Raw genomic sequence first — 18,026 nt, forward strand, 5'->3', positions numbered from 1 at the left:
CCATTCCTCTCTCATCCTCTGTCACTAAACCCCCTCTAGCCCCTCAACTAATCCACACTACATCTGATGAAACACAGCTTAACCCCAACTTCCCTCTTCGCTCCTCTCACTTCAACCTCAGGTCCCACGGCCAACATCCACAGTGCATAATACCCTTATCATTCATGAAAGCAGCAAAGGGATACATAAGGACACATATATTCCCCACAGACCATTCTGTCTGTCATGGAAGCTGGGGAGAGGCTTGTATGGGCTCATCAGTGTGTGGAGGCAAAAGACGTTCCAGAGTCCCCTCAAGACTTCGACCATTCTTCTAAGAGAGGTGGGGGTTTCTATCTCATTATTCCTCCTCCTCCTTGTTTTCTTTCCCCACTCCAACCATCATTACCTTGATAAATTATTGACTTTACGAGAAAAATTAAACTATATAAATAACTCCACAATGAAAATATTATCCCCTTCTGAAAAGCAAACAGCAGCCAATAAAAACCCGCCTGACTTCCATCAGGCTACTTGGGCTTGGATTATAGTAATGTATGACTGTGTAGTTCTGCCTGAAGTCTTCGCATCAGTTTCCTCTAGCTCTTATAGATTTGTGTATGCATGTGTATATTAGTTTCTCTCTAAAATATATTCATATACGTCTTTCCATAATATATATTTCTAAGCCATTTGTCCAAACCTCCCTTTTTGTCGATGCTCTACGGTTGAGATCACAGAAAAGCCATCAGTGCTAGAATGTTTTTGTGAGCAGCACAACCCTGACCATAACCTGATATTTGTCCTACCTTGCAGATTAACAGCAAGTGCAAATGTTTCCATTTTGTCTCTTTTTTTGTCCTTCCAGTAAACAAGAAAATTACATTTAATCCCATCATGCAGACCACAAGCAGACAGGAACAAAGACAACAGTTCTCATTCCAACCTTTAGGAAGCACAGCCAGATAGGAAAGGTTTCTCAGCAAATGAAGTATGTTCTCAGAGTGCCAACAGCTAATTTTAGGATTGAAGCAAAAAAAAAAAAAAAAGCCGGTGAGATCATTACTCTGGTAGATGTTAGAGAACAATAAGAAGCTCGGGACTTGGGAGGCTCATGATCAGAAACACGGTGCTGCTGCCAACAAGAACATTCATTAGGGACAAATAAAGAAAATACTTAGAGGCTAGTTTTATGTGAACCAATTTGTGGTGTAATTGTGCGGGCAGACAGAAATCGACCTCAAACTGTGGAGAAATGACTTGTTTTCAAAATCGTCTTTCCACGGCCTTTCTTGTCGGCTAATCGCACAAAAACAACTGTTAACACTTCTGTGATGATGTTACTAAGCAACTTTCAAACAAACCTGTGATGTGAATTGACCAGAATATTTTGTTGGGCCATATAATGTAACCAGTAACAAAATGAAACAAAAAAACAAAAAACGTGCTGACTGACAGAAAAGCCAACCATATAACTGTAAAAAACAAAACAACAACAACAAACAAACAGCCATTCATAAAGTTAAACTAGTTTAAAGTTTCATCGTATAAAGAGATTTTGAGACGATGTGATTTTCTTTCACCGAGACACAGGCTTTAAATCCAAGTCTCTGTCATCCACCAGAAAGTGGCCTCAGTCCAACTGAGCCTGAACTGGTTGTGAAAGTCAGCGGTGTCTTATAACACGTGCCCTGTATATTTAACATGTGTAATGACCAAAACCAGAGAGGAAGAGAGAACGGTTGAAATATTGTGTTGCCAGATAGAGCTGAGTGCCTATGGGTTATGAGTTTCAAGCCGGGCAGCCCCGGTCCCAGTATGATATCACCTTGCCCTCAGTGCTTCGGGGGAAATGATCTGCAGAGAACTGGTTCTGTGTGTCTCTGTACATTTGCCTACACATTAACAGGCACCTTCCAAAAGCCGGCAGGAAAGTCCCCCTTGATTACTATGAAACTGTAGCTAGGCTCAGTGTGGTAACAAAACAACATAACACTCTCTTTAAATCATAAAAGTGCCAGGCATGCATTCAAATAACCAATTGGAAGCAGGGACATCTAGCTAGTACAATTGTTCTGAGGAGGCTTTGAACTGCTAAAAGCTCTAAAAATGATTTTCTTTTAGTGGATTATGATTTATTCTTTTTAATTCCCTAAGGTGATTTTGTGGGAAAATCAATAGCTCCAGTGGAAAACTATGATAATCAATAGGCACAGACATAGACTCCACTTGCCAATTTATGATCAGGCGGAACAAAACAAGGCTCCATCTCAGTATTCCATATATCCAGCACTCTGGGTCATTTAATCCTGTGATAATATTTCAATCTAGCACACTTTTGACATGCAAGCTATTAGCTTATATGTTCAAAATGACCACTTGAACGCAAGGTTAGCACACACACCGTGGGCTTTCTAAGGTCTCAGAGAGGCAGCCCAGCAGGGGTCGGGAAGCACAATTTCACAGAAAATCTTCTTTGCATTACATTTGCAGCTTCTACGGATGCTTTCTGGAAACGAATCATCTTGTTTTTCCCACTGTGTTTTAATAAGGTGTAAAACAGCAGCGTCGAGGAACCTGGAGCTCAAGACTCGAGGGAAACCTGAAAGAAGTACCCAGGATTTAGCAGTACACATAAGATTCAAACACTCCCACTCGGAAAAAAACCTCACCCATCTTTCCTCTGTTTACCTAAACAAATGACCCTGAGTCCCCTGAGAAAATATATGCCAGCAACTAAATTGGACCTTGTCACATAGTCAGACATTTACTTGGAATCAGGTTGAAACAAGGACATTTGAACAATCAAGTAAAATGGCAAATGATAATTTAGTAAAAAGATGGAATTAAATGTCTGTCTGTTGTTTAAAAAAAAAAAAAAAAAAAAAGGGCGGGGGGATAACTTGGACCATTTCAATTCATTTCTTCTAAACGCTATTTCTCAGCACATTTATTAATTTGCCTGAAATCCTTGCTCTGTCGTAACTGATGAAATTAAGTTCAATCAATATCAATCAACAACAGTCATTTCTCTACAACTATATTCGAATCAGCTCTATCCTTCAGCAAATCATTATGGCTTATTGAGTCAATCCAAGCTAAACAGCTGGACTGGATGTCGTGGGGTAAACACGCAGCAATTACAAATACATTCTGAAAGAAAAAAAAAAATGCATCGCAACATTCAATAAGGCTGAATGGCTTTAGACATGAAATGCATCATGCTGACACGGAAAAGAAGACAGTTTTATGTCCAGCTTAAAGTCAACTTGGTATAAACACCACACGCAAACATGCTAAACTAATAGGACTGAAGGACTAACCATGAACAGTGATTGTTTGTTTGTTTCTTTGCCTAAAAAACAAACAAATGTGAGAGCTAGACCAGAGGGAGCTGCTTAAATATCCCGGTCCTTCTTAGTGCTCTCCATGCATGGTAAAACAATTCATAAATCATCTTTAGAGAACCAAATTCCAACCACAACATGCTAGATGTCGACAGCTCTGATGGGGAAGAAGCCCTGGTAAGAAAGCTTTACGCAGAAAAATACAAACTACGGTTCATTTAGTTCAGCTGTGTACAGTTACAGGGTTAACGCACGTCAGTTCTATTTTGGGGTGGATTTTAACTAATGTCCCAACAAACAGGACTTTCCACAAGATTTCAGCATTAAAAAAACATTAGTCTAAGCAGGACTAAATATCAGTGCAGATCTGTTTACAGATCAGGTATCTGCAGCAGGTATTTACCCCATGATCATCAGCCAAGGAATATTAGAAATTAACATCTCATTTATCAGCCCCCAAATGAATCCCAGGAACAACTAATCAAGAGAAACGAGGCAGAACACAGTCTTAGTTTATGAACCTATGTGCATCAAGTTTCACCACAATCCAACAGGATGTCAGGAGTTCACATCTGTCTTTACGCGGCCATGGCGTCCAGTCATTTTTTTTCTACATACACAGAAACAAAACTGTAAAATGTGGAAAGAAGGCATTATTGTGTAACTAGGTACAAGTGGAACTGGAGTCGTGGGATGAAATCAGCAGAGTACCTGCTATGCTGTAAGTCTCCAGTGCTGAGCTGTGGTCTATCAAGATCTTATAACCGTAGGGAAGCGTATTATTTCACCATGATTGAAACCACAAGGGCGAAATGACTCGGCCATTTTCTTCTTCTGATTGGTTGCGGAAACAATTTGTAACTTTTCATTACATCTTCTCCTGTAACACCACAGCAATTTCCAGAAAAGATGCTATTCATTTGCTTACAAGCTCCACTCCAGCGTGGAGAACTGGAGCGGGGGCACCGAGGGGTACATTTTAATAAAATGCAGTATGAGCACCTGGTTACTAATGTTTTGTTTTCACTTCACAAGAGAAATATTTGGATAGGAAAGAGCATGAGTCTAAAAAGTATATGTTTGAATAACTAATGGAGCCCAACAATTAGATGCCATATACAAATGTTGTGTGTCTAACAGTAAACACACCCACATGCAGAATTTGTGGCCAGATTTCCAATCCACTTAACATTTCATAACAACCAAAATACTACGTGTGAAAGCATCAGCGTTTGAGTGTTGTCAGTTCTAAAATCTGGTCTTTTATCGACTATTTTCAAAAACCTGATGGTGGACGGGATGTCAAAAACAAGACAGAAAAGATGAACAAAGGAAAAACAATTACAAAAAAGAGAAAAAAACAGAAATAAAGTCACCCGGTGAAAAATAACTTCACAGACAGAAAAACAAAAACTTAGATAGAAAGAGAGAGGACCAGTCAAAGAGACAGAAAACACACTGACGGACAGTTTACTCCAGTCAGCGAGTGTTGCTGACAAACTACAGTCTGATGTTACTTAGTATGGAGTGTTGGAGCCAAGCTGATTATTTACTGACAATCCTCTAATGAGACAATATACTTTTGGAATGTGAGTAAGCAAAGATGCTTCTTTATGGAAAAGCCATTAGTCTAGTTTGCAAAAAACATGGACCAGAGGGGAAATCAGGAGGAAACGGCGGCATGACCTTTCAGCTGTGAGCTCTTTAAACAAGCTAGGAGACAAACCTCATGGCCTTTGTTTAAACTCTGAAATGTCAAAGGAGCATTTTTTTCTATCTAAACACTTGACATGGGAGAAAGTTATACACATCCAAAGCTTTTTGCAGCTACAGAGATGACTTCACCCAAAACAGACTTATCACTCCTGCTGGGAAAACGTTTCCCAGGGACTTAAAAAAAGAAAGAAAGAAAGAAAGAAAAACGTTGAACGACCTGCTTATTTCCCCTGACTCATCACTGTGATGCTTTAGTAGAAAATCTTACAGTGTTTAAAGGAGCCTAAACACAGTGAGAGTCAACAAAGTACAGACTATAAAGAGTTTTTCATATTAATTAGGACGGACGGACGGACAGATAGATATTAGGGGTGCAACAATACTCATATTGATATTGAACCGTTCGATACAGTGCTTTCGGTTCGGTACGCATATGTATCGAACAATACAAATTTTTTTATTTCTTTTATCAACTTTTCTTCTGACGATGCTGTCTGTGTTGAGCGATCAGTGGATCTGCGTTCGACTGATCCGCCTAGGCTGCACTGTCGAGTGCAGATCCACTGAACGCAGCGCAAGCTAGCAAGACAGAAGCTAAGCTCGTTGCAACATGGCAACTGCCTCAACGCTACCCGAAATTGAACCTCCCCCACCCTCATTCAGATCTGGTCTTTGGAACTGTCTTGGTTTTCATGTGAAGTATGACCCTGATGGTAAGCGCGTCATGGACAAAAGTAAAACAGTATGTCGGATGTGCCACGCAAAGCTCAATTGGTGGGAACTACTGCATTAGCGCAGTTAGCTCGTTAACGTGTTGACGCCGTCCAGCACCACGCACGGGGCAATCCGCGGTAACTTTGCCGCGTTATGGCGTTAACGTCATTTCAGATTAACGCTGACAGCACTAGTGGGAACACAACGAATATGACTGCACATTTACGCCGACATCATCCTAGTGCAAAGACAAGTGGAAGCAGACAAAAACAACAAGCACGCATGCTACAAACTTTACCCGAGTCATTAGCACATGATTCTCCTTATGGGGACCTGATATGTTTAATATGCTGCTGAGAATATAGCCCAGAAGAAGCGTATAGTATAGCTTTTATTTTGGAAAGAGACATTTCTCTGTAATAAACTCTCTTTTCCAAAGATGAGGGATTTCTCGATCAGATAGATTTTTCTATTTTGTTGTTTCAGCAACATTAAATTTAAAAACTGTTCTTTTGAGTTAAAAAATATATTTAGAATTTTAATAAATGACAAATTAAAAAAGCCTGAACATTTTTTTGTATCGAAAAAAATATCGAACCGTGACACCAAAGTATCGAACCGAACCGTGAATTTTGTGTATCGTTGCACCCCAGATAGATAGATAGATAGATAGATAGATAGATAGATAGATAGATAGATAGATAGATAGATAGATAGATAGATAGATAGATAGATAGATAGATAGATAGATAGATAGATAGATAGATAGATAGATAGATAGATAGATAGATAGATAGATAGATAGATAGATAGATAGATAGATAGATAGATAGATAGATAGATAGATAGATAGATAGATAGATAGATAGATAGATACTGGGGTGGCACACTAAAAACAGAATTTCCAGTTTTATTATGCTGTTGTTAAATATGTGTTACTTGAAAAATGACAAAAAAGAAAAAGAAAATTATTATATCCCTAGTTAATTTCCTGCTATTAAGGTTGATATTACTGAAAATAGGTACATATGAAAACCAAATAAAATATTAAAATCAATAATAATATATTTAGTTCATGTTTCAACTCATTGTAGGGTGTCTTCCTCTGTCTTGTGCTCATGTTAATATAAAATTATTAAAAAAATGATAAAAACACCACTTGTTCTATAATAAACCCAGTAGGCATTTTCAAGAAAAGATTCATATTCCTTTCTGTCTGTCCCATCTATGCATCTTTTACCAAAAGTTTCAGAGGTACCTGCTTAGGACAACAGCTTTATGGATAATGGAAGAATCATGCACACACACACACACACACTCACACTCACTCCTTGTGTGTGTGTGTGTGTGTGTGTGTGTGTGTGTGTGTGTGTGTAGACTTAAGGCATTCATTTGTGTGTACTGACAAATCCATGTACTCTGCAGACTTATGTATGTGCAGCAAATATGTTTTTTTCTGAAAAGGGGGTCCTGGAAAGTGGAAAACTGGCATAGAGGGAGGCTACACATAGCCAAGCCACTCATCTCTTCTGGGCATGAAGAGCCACAGTAGTACTACCAGAAGAGAAAAACAGAGGATGACATGTCTGGAGATGTGGTGTCCTGAGAAACGGGTTCACTCAGGTGTCAGCACATTGTAGCATGTTATGTAACAACATCGCAGCTTAAATTCAGTACATACAAACAACATTACTACTATTAATATACCAATGAGAAACAGCTAAATTAAAACACTGAATTTAGTGACATGTGGCATAGCCTGTTTCCGTTACGTGCATGACTTAAAATCATGTATGATATGCATTTGCCAGTGCAATCATTCATTATATAAAAAAGCACATACTAGAATTGGTAAACCTACCTGTCACAGTCTTAGTTTTGACTGGGCTGCTGGCATAGTCTGAGGCCTGATTGGAAGATTGTTTGACCAGTGGTGTGCTCCCTACTGACACCTCGTCCTCTCTCCTCTTGGCCAAAGGAACTGCACCAGGATTCTGCAAGGACATCAAAGCATGAGCACCTATACGGCCATGGACAGGAAAATGCTGCGAATGTAAAGTACAAAGTTATTCACTTCTTGAAGGGAACAATTGAGACTGAGATTTAGTCAGATCTCAAGATCTCTGTTAATCAGGAGAGACAATAAATAATGCAACTAAAGACAGAGATACAGGCAGAGAGAGAAAAAGAAAAATGCAGTGGAACACAAAACCGGACTCCAAGACCAACAAGGACTAGTGACAGCTCCCTGCTTTTTTTAAGCAGTCTCCCATGCAGGCCAAACACACACGCTCACACACTGCTGTCAGTGAGATGACTGAAAGACAGAGGAGTGGAAGGTTGTTCTGAAATAAGGAAACCCCATTAGCATCGGCCAGCAATACCAGTCGGCTATGATGCAGCTGCACAAGGCCTCAGGCCAAACACGTACTGCAGCCTGTGTAAACATGCACGCACGCACGCACGCACGCACGCACGCACGCACGCGCGCACACACACACACACACACACACACACACACACACACACACACACACACACACACACAGACACCCCCCATGCGCCTCCTCCACTGTTAATGCTAATCATTTCTTCAATACTCTCATTTGTCCTCTCATCAGCCTTACTTCCACTTTGGCTTTCTCTATGAAGTCAAAAGTTCTACTCGCACACCTGTCACACAAAATGAACTTCCTTCTCTCTTTGTCCATAACTCAAAATGCCCCCCTGCTAGTCCTGATTTCCTTATTTTCCAGCATTTCCTGTCATCTCGACCCAAACCAGTCAGTGTCCTTTCCACTGCCCTTCACATGCTGTTGACTGGCCTTCAGATACAGGCCTTGTCTAATCCAGCAAGGCCTTGAGAAGTGGCCCTGACAGGCAGCTGAGGTAGACATTCACAGAAACACACACACACTGGCTGCAGCATGTCTACATAGACACACACCAGCCCATGTTGTGTATCCTTCACATTGGCTGTAGTTCAACTCATAACATGTGTTTACCCCCTTACAGTAACAACCTCTAGCACAGGGAGCCGGTGCAGTTAACTCCTGCTCTTTGTTGAATACAGACATACATCTTTCAAAAACTGCAAGGGGCATAAAACAGAGCAACTCAATGGGGGGAAAAATAGCATAATATATTCATTGACAATATATATTTATGTGGCTTTATGGGGTGAAGCTGTGCTATATCCCAGGCAATCACACCAAGAATGTCTATAAGTGTGCATGAAATGTGTGCACAGAACATTCAATGTCCATAACCATCACTACGACCCCTGTCAAATAAACAGAGAGAGACTGGATGGAAGACAGGGAGCAGAACACATGGAAAAAGGTAGCTGGGAAAGAGAAGGCAAGTCTGAAGGAGGAAGAACTACAGACTTCAGTTCACTTCAGTCGATTAACTAAACTAAGTGTGTGAGTGCCAGCAGTTTACAAATGCACATTACAAATGCCTGTATAAAGGTGGAGCTCCTTATGAGGATGGTAGTTTACTTACTTACTTTGGTTACAGTGACTGTAATCTGTGCAGAACTCAGATTACAATGGCACCAACTATGTATTTGTCCACCAAATGGACATAGAAATAACATTTCAAGATAAAGTAGAGCTACAAGTGGTGTTTGTAGCTGTTCACATTTTTGAGTAACAACCCCAATAATGCTCAGATTATGGCAGACAGATTCTATATCCTCTCCTGCCCAAGAATACCTCGGGATCCAACTCAAGGAGTTCCAAAACATTGCTGCTCTAATTATTTTATTATATCTTACTTAACTTTTATTTATACAGGTAGTCCAATTAAGATTCAATGTCTCATTTACAACAGAGACCTGTGTTTCCCAGCATTACTAGGCTGTGATCTTGTTGTGACTTCAGATAAGCAGCAGAAAATAGATGGCTAAACTGACATTAGGCCTGGAAGAGAAACTGACAGCCTGTCTGAGAAGAGATCAAGTACCTGTTGCTGTTGTCTGCTGCTCGCTCTGTGAGGTTGATACAAAAGCCATGTGCAGAAGATTGGGTCCACATTGATAGCTATTCCCTGGACACTGACCAGCAGGACTGCACCTGGAAAAAACACATACAGAATCAGAGTTTTAGTAATATAACACAGAAGACAAAGAAAATCAAACCAATGATAAATTGCTATGTTCCAAAAATAAATAAATAAATGACAGCAAAGTATATCGTCTACATCTGTTTGCTTTTACAAAATGAAATCTGCTGGAGACCAGTTGTTTGACAGCACTCAAGCCATTTTTTGAAGATGTTTGACTTCAGCAATCAATATGACCTAGTCAACAGAATCCAGACTAATGTGGAGACTATGCGAACATGGACAAAGTTCTGATACTGCAAACTTCTGCAAAGTAAAAGGAATACTGATGTGCAATCAGTGTAAGATAATATAATCAGCAAGGTAAAGTGGCTTGAAGTGAATCTTCTCACATTGAGTGTCAGGTTCCTCCACTGATGTACATAATACAGTCCAAATGAACTGCTGGTGGGTATCGAGCCCGCTTGCTGGAGTGCAGCGAGGAGGACAGTTTGTTTCAATTGCGCTGTTCAAAGTGGTATCAAGCTAAGCCAAGAATAACATTTTCTTTTGATAAATTTCTATGAAACTCAAGACTTTCTCTGGGTTTTGGTTTACTCTTAAATAATAATCTTTACCAACAATAAGCGGACCCTGAGGTAATGCATTAGGATCCTATCAATAATGATTCCCATGCCGGCAGGATTAGCATAAGGTCTCTGGCGGCACGCCAGAGACCTTATGCTAATCCTGTGAAACGTCCCAGCATGACGATGGGAGGATGTTTCAGCTCTAGAAGGACTTTCAGCAGTTTAAGAGAGCTTTGGACAAGACCCGAGTCTTCTGTTTCAGGCCCTGAGGCAAGGTTGCGTGTTTGTGAGTGTGTGTGTGTGTGTGTATGTTTATATTTCACCTCCAACAAAGCTTGATTACCTGCTGCTTTGCCTAACATTTTAGTGTCTCCAAAGCATGAACAAAGCTGAATTAGAACCACCCATTCCCCAGCATTTGTGTGCTCACACACACACACGGACACATTTTTGTTACACTAACTTTGCAGCTTGGCAGAAACAACTCCCTCTTCCATTATTCCTGTGAACAATACAAATAAAACTGTTCTAATTTGCTGCACTTTTACAACATTTAGTGATTTATAGCCTGTGAACTTGTGTATGTGTGCGTGTGTTTGCAGTGCAAAGTAAAAGTGCATGAGAGCAATGTGAAATGTCTTTGTGTTCATACTGTCAAATATGTGGCCGTGTGTGTATGCAAGGTGTGAAAGCTTTAAAACGTACATCCACAATATAGTATTTTATAGTGTATGCACAAGTCAATACTAGGCTTTGTGCGTATAATTATTATTCACTGGGTGCAATTTTATTCCTCAACCATGATTTATTACTAGTATACAATCCTTTCTGGGCAAAGGGGAAACATTCTCCTTGGATAAAGTCAAACTGACTCAGAGTTCTTCCTCTATTGCTTCATCTATGCATCCATCTTCCATCAACTCCATCCCAGTGTTTTCACTGTTTCCTCACCCACCTCTCTCCCCCTCCTGATGAGGAATCATAACCTCAGTCCTGTGGCTTGAACTTCTATACCACACTGTGGCTTCTTAATAGGCTCTGGCTGTGGCTGTAGTTCTGGGGCCCAACTTCAAGTGGTTTTGCTGCAGCTCAGAACAGCATGAGCTGTATAGGACCCAGAAGGCTGGGAGCGAGATGAATAGTGAAGATGTACTTAAGACCCTAAATCATGGTCTATAAGATGGACTAGCACATTTAGCTGAAATCATTCATGACTGCATACGTCATCTAACACAGCAAATTAATTATGTTTGTAACATTAAAAGGATAAATTTAAAAAAAGACTGCACCCATAGATTCATTTTAAAGCGATCACTTGACACAACTGAATTTTCATAAAAATGCCTGTGAGCCAGAGGAACCAGGATTTCACCCAATGCCAGATTCAGTAGAAAAAGCAGAAATAAACACAAATAAGTTTTCATTACTTATCAGATGAACTCAGTTGTCAGCTCCAGTTTTCCAGTTTGGCTGCTTAAATACCTGCTGTGAATTCCACAGCGTTTTCAGTGTTACGTCAGCAGCTGTAATCTTACTGTGGCTGTGCGTGATGTCTGCTTGGCATCTGTTCAGGATAGCCATGACCATGTCCATACATCACAGCACCACTCAAAAACCTCTCTTTTTAAGACTAACAGAGCAAACAATACTTCCCCCCCACCTGCCAGTTTGATGGTGACACAGAAGTAAAATATGTGTTGACCTTGCTGCTGAGGCTTTGAAGACCAAGGCTTTACAATACACACGGTGTTCTTGTTTCATCATTGTGTTGACATAACTACCAGAGAGTGGCACCTTCTTTGAAGCATGCAGGACCATGAAACGGCCCGGGGTGCTTAGAGGGTGACCTCGGCAGCAGGCTAACTGTTGTTTTTCTCCACTCTAACAGGGTGGCATAAGGGTAATTACAAAAAGTGATGACAATGATTACAAAGGTGTTTTTCTTACTTCCCAAATGAATCTTCAAGAAAACACCTCAAAACTCCTCAGTGGCCTAGATTCTGAAAATACATACAACTGCAAAATGTACACGCAGACGTCTGTGAAGACACACTTACCTTGACTAAACCACAGTGGGCCTATTAATGTCAAAAGTGTTTTTTTTCTTCAGTGGCTTAAGACCAGTTGAGTTAAAAGTCAGCATAAGGTTGTTGGTGTTGTCTTACTGCTGCCTAGCATCAGGCCTCACACAGCCTGAAGCTACATTTAAGTAGCCCTGACTGAGAGAAGGCCTTTAATGTTTAAGCCCCATCTATGTTCTTGTCAGTCTGTATTTATGGATCTAAAATCCCACTAAACCTTCAGCCACGCATTTTTACATCTTCATAGTTTTTTTTTTTTTAATCAGTCCACATAGTTTATACATTGACTTCTCTGAATATAAAATCTGCTTTTGTTCAGTCACTGCAACCATGAAATTTAATCAACAGGGAGTGGTTAGGTCAGTGCAAGTTCAAAACCAAGTCCCACAATGGAGACCAAAGCCCTGATTGGGGGTTGCAGAGGGCACAGCCTCTCAACTACAGGGCAATGACCCCCAACATCAGAGTAACAGACAGGCAAGGTGGGAGGTGCTCTCCAATCACCCCCCCAGGTAGACAGTGGGGGGAGGATTCATGTCTCAGCCAGCTAATCGCCCCCTCAGAATCACTTCATTGTTGGACGGGAGGCAGTGCAGGGACCCTGCGTCCAGCTTCTCCAACAGAAAATAAATAAATATAGCCCAGCCCGCATCAGCCAGATGACTTCTGACAGGTTTGGTTAATTTCGAAGCCAAGTAGCAAAACAAAACATTACGCCAGCGTGCGGGGCCTACACTGCCTTTAATTGCTTTTCCGATGAGCTCATGACTCGAAGGTGTCCTGGAGTGAGCCGTGCAGTCCGACAGGTGTTCTACTGGTGTGTGTGTCAGAGAGAGAGAAAAAGAGAGTTGGAGCTGCTGACACCAATGAAAAGGGACTCAGCTGTGTGTGGGTGGGTGCAAGGAACACTGTTTGCAACATGTGATTGTGTGTGCCTCCTTATGAACACAAGTGTTTCTGTTTGGATCCATTTCAAACGAGCTGTCCAACAGTGAACATCCCCTGTAACCACACACTATTTAGCTCTCTCACACACACGGACTTTTCTGCAGTTCCCCTGCTGAGCTCCGACCCAGCAGCCCAGGGCAATGCCGCCACAGGAGCCCAGGGGCTCAGGAAGGACACAGGCAAGTTTGACTGGAAACAGACCCTGCTCTACGGAAAGCCTGCTCTCACTCTGCGCCAATTCAGCCCGGGACTGGAAGGTGGTATATACAGTATGTGCGTGTGCGTGCGTGCTTTTAATAGAATATATAAGGCTACAACCCTAAGTGGCCCAATTGCAGTAGCTTGTAGCTGACAGGCTAGACCCACCTCGTAAAGGTTGACTATAGCTGTGGGTACAGTAACGGTAATAGGGAGGAAGAAACTTGTAAAGTGACTAAGCCAGCAAGAAAATCAGGAGAAGTCAGAAAGAAAAAGGTGAACAGAGGCAGAAATAAGTCTTAAAAATGAACTAAAAGAAAGACGCACATTCAAAGGAATCAAAAGACAGAAAAAGGGAGACTGAATAGATACTGAGATGCAGAACATCAGCAGAATAATGAAAACGTGTAGGTGATAAAAGAGTAAAATGTAAAGAAGCTAGTTTCCTAATCTTTATGATAAGTGAGTGTCTCAGTGAGAGTCGGTCAGTGTGCCTACTCGTTATTCAGTATGATTTATGGAATCACTGAAGTGCGTCTCCATACAAGCAAAGTTCTGTAAACTGGATGTAAGATATACATATAAGTCAGGATAAGAAGTAAAAAGTTTATGTACAAAACTACTGATTCGCTATAGAATTGAAAACTCTAATATGCAGACATTTATAAAATGCATATGTGTGTCTCTACATTAGGACACTGTGTCTCTCAACAAGTACGTGAATAATCATGCAGTCATGTAGTGAGTACAGGGCTCATTCAGAGAGAGAGGTCAATCCCCGTTCCCACCAGAGGCTCCTTCTATCCCATCCACTGTGTTTTGGTGAGTCATTGTTTTTAGTTATAAACCCAACATTTCTCAGGCCAGCTGGTTTGTTCCAGAAAACGGAGCATGCTGTAGCTCTGTTGTCAGGACACTTCTGGGTGGTGCCTCAGTCAACAGTAGCACACTGTCCCTGTGCATGCATGTGTATGCTTCAGTGTTAACATGCATACATTTTATTTGCATCTAGACACAAAAGAGTAATTTCTAATTGTTCTTCAGAGTCAGGAGGATCTGAAGCAAATAAAGGTGCATTTCAACAAGTGAACGCAAGTGCATGTAAACTGTGATCAAGGCCACCACTCGTTTTTTTATCTACAATTTAGAAAGATCTTCTGTTGGGTGCCTTAAATATAAAACAGACCACACAGTAAACAGCTGACATTTGCACATCTATAGGGCATGTTGTAGATCAGCATGATATGGTGTAGAGGTCAGATGAGGGGGTTGAAGCAAGAGAAAAACAGCAGCTCTGTAAAGCTCCAGATGTTGATAAGAAGCTCTATAGTCATACATTTCCCACTTCTACTCGACTCCTAGCCTTCATAAATCCACTTCAATGTGTTGAAAAGACAACCAGACACAGCACAATTGGTGCCTATATCACTAGTGAAACCTAACCAGCCCTGATTTGGAGTATTCCAGCTGTTGTCTCTTTTCCTGGTCTCTCTCACCAATAGAAAATACTTATAGTCACGACCAAATGTGACCTGGCCCTTGTCAGCAAGATAGCTAGCTTTCTTAATGAGAGACAAAACAGACTTGGTCCTGATTGCATTAATGTATCATTACCATATCCATCATGGACATACAGTGCACTGTGTGAACTCTAAATGAGCCCCAGTATAATGTAAGGGGAACAGGAGAGACACTTCTGAGCTCATTAAAATAAACAGACTTCTGCTTCTGCTGCTGCTTTCCCACAGAAAGCCTGAGTTTTGCATACTTACCTTGAAAAGTCCTTATCACTGCTATCATTTAGTTGGCTCATGGGCTTTCTCTGCAGTTCAAGCCGAGTTCTTTCAGTTTGTCATGAGGAATGGGGGAGTAAAGCATGTTAATGTCTGCCATTAGGTGGGGTTGCTTCCAACTATTTTATATGAATTACACTAACAAATTGAAAAGGCTATTTGCAAATGGCAAAATGTTAAGTTTACGTGAAATTGCAATTATGTTATACTCTCGAGGCTAATAATGTCCATAAAAAGGAAGCATATTGCCAAGTAATGATGTAGGCCAGTCTTCATACAAATAGTAACAACCCGGGGGGAAAAAAATTGGAAACAGCCTCCATGTCAAAAACACAGCAACTCCTAATGATGCTCACAAATCAAAGTAAGCGTGAAGCTGAAAGCAATATGTAACACAGAGCAGAAGAACTAAATAGCTTGTATATGTACAACAAACAGCAACAACAAGAAAGTCATTTCCCAAGGAATGTGCAGGTCACCTTCAGTCCACCATCTATCCTATGGGTGTGGGTGTGTGCGTGTATGTATCAGTTATCTGGCAGTGGGATGGCCTTTTTGTCTCTCTGTACAGAAACTGACCCGCTTTATAATCCAACTATGTTTTGGATTTGGAACAAACATCCAGATGACAAACACTCAGCCCCATCTTCTCCAGTTATTCCCCTTCAGCTCACTTCACAGCTCTCAGCCTTCTTAAGAGCATGAAAATAAGGGACAAAATGTTGCCTTTACTACTTTCAAGCCTTTCCAACTCTCTGCAGCTTAGTTTCCCCCAGTCTCTCAGCTTGGCCTCTTGTCAGTTCAGTAGACTAAGTAATGATCTCAGTGACAGATCAAAGTCTTCTGCCTAAGATCTGCGTCGCTTGGGAAGCTGGGAATGCTGCTTTTCAGAAACTGAGATTAGCACAGTAATATGTAGACGATCTTCTGTATGTTGGTATGGCTGTCATCCACTCAGCTAGTCTGAATATTTCTGTCAAGCAATTTGTCTATTTACTCCATGAATGAAATTTAGTGCCTTTGAAATACTCTTTCATTTTGGCAGCACTTGAGGTGATAAGAGTCACTGATGAGACATTTTTACATTACACTCCTTAGAGAATAATAAGAGAACGCAGCAAGCATTAAAAAGTGTTTTCCATGGATGCTCAGTTGGTTACTGCTCATGTTGCTACTGTATTCCAAAGAAATCTGTACAGCTGCTGCCAGAAATTGTTGGGGGGTTGGAGGATTTCTTCCTGGTAAATTGTACAAAATACAACGTAAAATCCTTTAGCACACAGAGAGAAAACTGGGATTTTCTTTAGTGGAGACAAATAAGTTCACTCAAGTCAATTATATGACTATTAATTTACTAAACATGTGTTTTTACAGAGAACAAATCAGCATGTTTGCCAGTGGATCGGGGCTTTACAACAAGCAGTTAAAGTTAGTCTCAGTTCTTCTTCACAGCTGCCAAGCAATCAGTGTAACACTTTGTGTTAAAATTATGAAATTGATAATTTATCACTTATTCTGAATACAGTCTTTATATGAAAATATGTGCTTTTAACTTATCATCATTCACTTTTATCTACTTGGAATCAGTGACATAAAAGATGTATACTCAAGTGTGTTTTGCTCTGTTCTTAACCCCAGTGCTTCCCATTAGTCCAATCTTATACTTTCACTCCACACCTACAGCTGAATGATGAATACAAAAGCTGGATAGAGGAATATAAAGAGAAACACAGGGATTGGAGAGTTGTTTATACAGAACAGTTAATATCTCTTAACCCCTTCTTCACTCTCTTTCATTAGTTTCATCTTCTGCTCCTCTTAGTTCCCCATCTGACTATCCACCCCATCCTCTTCTTGCTTGCCACAGTAGATTGAAGATTACTACTCTTAAAGACATAGTCTTAAGTGGTTGCACATTTGAACCATTTAGCAATTTGGTCTAATGGTTTCAGGATGAGCTATTTTTGCTGCTATGCAGGGTTGAATGGATAGGGGGATGAATGGGTGTACAGTATATTGAAATGCTAGTTCTGATTGGCTGCATTTCCTTATCCAGGAGGGGGTCACTGCAGTGTCAACGCTATGAGGGATGAGCTCAAGCAGAGATACGATGATTGCAACTGAACAATTAGAAGCGAGCAGATGTTGAAAAATATTCCAAGACACGACATTAAAGTGAAGAAAAATTCTATACGGCTGTTTTAGACACATGATGATGTTTTCGAACAGTAAGCTTGTGGCTAATGTGGTATACTGGGAATCTTTTTGGTTGATTATGACAGACATACTGACTAATATTCTCTCACTGGCATATAAGGTAAACCCCAAACCTTCACCCTTGCATGAAAAGACATCTAGATGACAGTAAAGACATGTAGTTTTGAGTGCGTGTTTCCTGGAGCATCAGAGAAATCACCTTTGGCCTGTTATTAGCCACTGCTGAATGAAGCCATGATTTGAACACTCAGCACCAACAGGAAAGTAAAGGCCAAGTGTGTGTTTTGTTGTTGGAGGATGTCACTCCTGTCTGCACACACACACACTGATGAAAAAGAAGAAGTGTTTATACCCACCAGAGCCCTATTAAATACAGTCAGACATCACACATGCAGA

The 18,026-nt window shown here is 40.7% G+C and overlaps 1 protein-coding gene across 1 annotated transcript in view; it reads right to left on the reverse strand.

Annotated features, from left to right (window-relative positions):
- Positions 1-18,026, reverse strand: part of vps13b (vacuolar protein sorting 13 homolog B) — a 297,789-nt gene that overhangs the window by 166,236 nt on the left and 113,527 nt on the right. Inside the window, exons 20-21 of the mRNA XM_085472981.1 lie at positions 9,726-9,835; positions 7,618-7,750 (exon numbers count right to left, since the gene is read on the reverse strand). Of these exons, the coding sequence (XP_085329107.1) occupies positions 7,618-7,750; positions 9,726-9,835 (243 nt within the window). The remainder of the gene's footprint in view (positions 1-7,617; positions 7,751-9,725; positions 9,836-18,026) is intronic.

Source organism: Copadichromis virginalis, linkage group LG11 (assembly GCF_057382275.1).
Source record: "Copadichromis virginalis isolate Kocher_CV1m ecotype Utaka linkage group LG11, C_Virginalis_male_GT1.1, whole genome shotgun sequence".
Lineage (NCBI taxonomy): Eukaryota > Metazoa > Chordata > Actinopteri > Cichliformes > Cichlidae > Copadichromis > Copadichromis virginalis.